General features: G+C 40.5%; 1 protein-coding gene across 1 annotated transcript; it reads right to left on the bottom strand.

The window, feature by feature from the left end:
• Positions 1-464: 464 nt before the first annotated feature.
• Positions 465-1391, bottom strand: LOC123966134 (olfactory receptor 6N2-like). The gene has a single exon (XM_046042349.1). It carries the CDS (start codon positions 1389-1391, stop codon positions 465-467), a length of 927 nt encoding a protein of 308 aa, XP_045898305.1.
• Positions 1392-4060: the final 2669 nt, after the last annotated feature.

A 4060-nucleotide genomic window follows, 5' to 3' on the forward strand; every position in this document is an offset into this window, starting at 1 on the left:
TCAGATGGCACAGACAGTCACAGTCTGTTCAATAAGGGCACGAGGTGTTTGTAAAGAACTAGGATGAATTCCATTTTTGTAAATGAAAATACAAAAAAAACAAAACAAAGAATGATCTGTACCACAGACAGGTGTCCTTGTGTTTGAGGCTGTTAAAACTCAAAAGATTAACAGTATAGCTTTTTATAATGTTCACATTTTAAAAATTTAAACTATTTACAGTCAATTCTTTATAATTATCAACTAACCCTAATATATATATATATATAAATAACATATTCATTCACAATGTAGGTTTGGTTTACATTTGAATTACAATACATATCAAGGTCCAGAAATATACAATATTCTTCACTCTGCATTCATCATAGAACCAATCCTTTAAACTACATACAGAAAAATCCTCCATTAATAAATAACGAAAGAAAAGAAATGTCTGTGCATTTGTTTTCCGTGTTAATACATCAGATCGTTTTGGCTGGACAGAACAGCTTCTTCAGGTGTTTAGAAATTTCTCTCATTTTTAGTCCATACATGATTGGATTAAAGAGAGGATGATACATTACTATTTGTAAAGTCATTATTAAACGTACAGTTATTGGAAAGTCAGATTCCAGTCGAACTGTGATGACATCATATGCACACAAACAGGAGAAGTTGATTAAAACTATCAGATGGGGTAAACAGGTCTGTACAGCTTTTTTCCTGACTTCTCTACTACTTCGATAGGTTATTAAAAATATCCTTGTGTACGTAAAAAGTATGAAAAGAACAGGAAGAAGTGCAACATTTAGCAAAACTACCATATCATATATTATTTGAGCTCTTGAGACCACACATTGAAGTTTATAAACTGTATTGTTGCAAAAAATTGCTTTTAAAATAAAGCTACAGAGTTTTTGATTAGCACTCAGTGCAGCTGGCACTGCAACCTGAGAGGCAGGCAGAATCCAGGCTAAAACCAAGAAAATACAGACAGTAGTTTTGTTCATGATGGTTGGATATTGCAGAGGTTTACATATAGAAACATACCTGTCATAGGACATGGCTGCCAACAGTAAGAATTCTGAACCGCCTACAGAGTAAAACATATGGAATTGAAAGAGACAGGCTGAATAAGATATGATTTGTTTATCAGATAAAACATCAATCAACAGCTTTGGGTAGATAGCAGTGCAGAAAAGTACAGAGTTCAATAACAAAGCTGCAATAAAAATGTACATAGGCTCGTGGAGGCTTTGGTGAATCCAGATAAGGTACACAATAGTACAATTACTGCAGAGTATTAGAATATATACTGTCAACATAATCACAAAATAAAGAAATCTGTATTCGTCCACTTGCACATACCCTGCAAGAGTTACATATGTTACATTGAATTCATCCTCCATTAAGCTTATCTGAAGAAATATCACTGTAATTTTAAATTACAGTTACCTTACCTTAAACACACTTAGAGTGTGTTCATCTTCAGAATCACAAAGTGAACTGTTTGATTCAATAGAAAGTATTTTTATCAGATTGGGTCACTCTATGGATCTCATTAAAACTCGTCACCAAGAACTATTAACTTGTAAACAACTTAATTAAACTCAAGAGAACTTGTACGCAGGTTGCCAGTGACTGGGAAAACTTAATGTTTCAGGTGACCCAGAGGCCGGGGTAAAAAAAAACAACAAATAAAAACCTTTTGCTGACTGGTCAAAAGTTTGGAGGAGAAAGTGTTTTTTGTTTAAGTATGCACAGGAATCACGCCATGTTGATACCATAGTGCCAGTGGCAAATTATTTTCTACAGCTATGATTGGTACTGATTTATGTTATCCTGCTGTGGTGTTCATGCATCCTTGGTATTAAAGTTTGAGTGCCTGCCAAGGCTCTAGGTTGTCAACAACATGTTGATTCACTCTTTCCAGAAATGTGCTGCAATTAGGCTACGGTGCTAGCCTTGCTAATCCAAACCACAGGTGGTCAGGCACACAGCTTGCTATATCTTTCTCTAATTTTCAGTCTAACATGGCTAAATGGGAAAACAGACTGTTTAGTGGAACTGGCCAGCTACTCGCTAGTTCAGAAAGACAGCAAGAAACAGAGCAGTGAGAAGGTGGGAGCTTTAAATTAAATTTAAATAGTTTAACCCAGGGCATGTTACCACAAAGGCAGAAATCTGCACGCCTGATGTTGAGCTGTTGGCAATCGTGTTGAGGTCGTACTATCTGTCTTGGGAGTTTTCAGCTGCCATTGTCGTCACTGTTTACATTGATTTAAGATGGTGCCAAAAGGTCAATAGTCAATAGGTCATGGCTGACAAGAGACAGAATTCTGAACTGCCTAAGAGTGAGTAATATACAAACCACTGAAAGAGACAGGTTTAATGTCTTGTCTTTCCACTGTTCAGCCTTGTTTGTTCTCATTTTCATTTGGTATGTTCAGCCTAGTTTACTTTTAGTAAGTGTTGGTTTGTGTTCTCTGTCTGGTGATTGTTTGAAAGTGTTTAGTCTTGCATACTTGGATGTTGGCGCTGTAATGGTGACAGGTGAAGAGCGTCTTGTCGCCGTTAAGTTTGTCTAGTTATTTAAGTGTGTTCCCGAGTGCAAGTGTTTACCTGATTAATATCAGGGTTTCTATGAATGTTTGCCCTTTCTGGACGTCATTATTATAGTGAGATCAAAGCTTGTAAAGTAGACTTTTCATGTTGAGGAAGTGCGAGCTGCTGTGGGCAGTTTAACTGCTAATGGCATTATCTGGGAGTCATGGGGGCAAAATTCTGCGGTACAACCGGGACGACCTGCTGCTTCTGCAAAATATGAATTATCCAGTACCAAACTTGGACAACTGCGGAGAGTTGATACAGAGACAACGCAGGCTGGGCCGTGATTACCGGCGGAAATCTCCAATGAGGAAGCGGGGAAGGAGAGGTGGAGTGAAGCAGAGGCTGAAAAGGCTTATCGGCACACAGAAGAGACCACCGTGCCCCTCCATTATACTTGCCAGTGTTCGCTCCCTACATAATGAACTACAGGCAAACATATCATGCCAGTGGGTATACAAAGAGGCCAGTCCGGTCTGCCTCACAGAAACCTAGCTGGATAACACGATCGTGGACTCCGAGCTCTCTCTGGACGGATTTGGCTCTCCGCTCAGACTGGACCGGGACACTGAGCAGCCTGAAAAGACACGGGGGTGGGTTGTGCGTGTATTTTAATAAAGACTGGAGTAGACCTGCTAATGTCTCCTGCTGTATAACTGATCTAGAGCTGCTTGCTGTGTCATTCAGACCCAAATATTTTCCCCGAGTTTGGTCAGCTGGCTCTAGTATTTGTTTACGTCCCTACCTCTGGCAACATCACATGCGCGGCACAGGTCATAGCTGCGTGTCCATCAGATTGAATGTGCATTTACGGATTTTAATGGCTACAGGCTAAACAAGACACTTCCAACCTAGCAACAATGTGTGACATGTGCCACCAGAGGTGACAAAATAATCGACTTCTGTTATGGGAATGTAAAGAATGCATACAAAAAAAAACCCCACCTTAGCACTGCAGACCATAATGTGGTCCATCTGATCCCTACTTACCGTACAAAACTGCAGAGAGAAGGGGTGACCAAGAAGCTGGTGAGAAGGTGGGATGATAATGTGGCTGAGTCTCTACAGGGCTGGTTTGACTGTACAGACTGGGAAGTGTTATCTCAGGGGAACAGCCTTGAGTCTGTGGAAATGCTCAGGTGGTATGAGAGCCCAGGTTGCTCTGATAGTGGCCTTCAGCTCTTCTGTATTGCTGGGTCTGGCGTATCGCATCTCCCTTTTCACAATACCCCATAGATTTTCTATAGGGTTAAGGTCAGGCGAGTTTGCTGGCCAATTAACAGGGATACCATGGTCCTTAAACCAGGTACTGGTAGCTTTGGCACTGTGTGCAGGTGCCAAGTCCTGTTGGAAAATGAAATCTGCATCTCCATAAAGTTGGTCAGCAGCAGGAAGCATGAAGTGCTCTAAAACTTCCTGGTAGACGGCTGCGTTGACCTTGGACCTCAGAAAACACAGTGGACCAACACCA

The sequence above is a fragment of the Micropterus dolomieu genome, unplaced genomic scaffold, assembly GCF_021292245.1.
Source record: "Micropterus dolomieu isolate WLL.071019.BEF.003 ecotype Adirondacks unplaced genomic scaffold, ASM2129224v1 contig_12758, whole genome shotgun sequence".
Lineage (NCBI taxonomy): Eukaryota > Metazoa > Chordata > Actinopteri > Centrarchiformes > Centrarchidae > Micropterus > Micropterus dolomieu.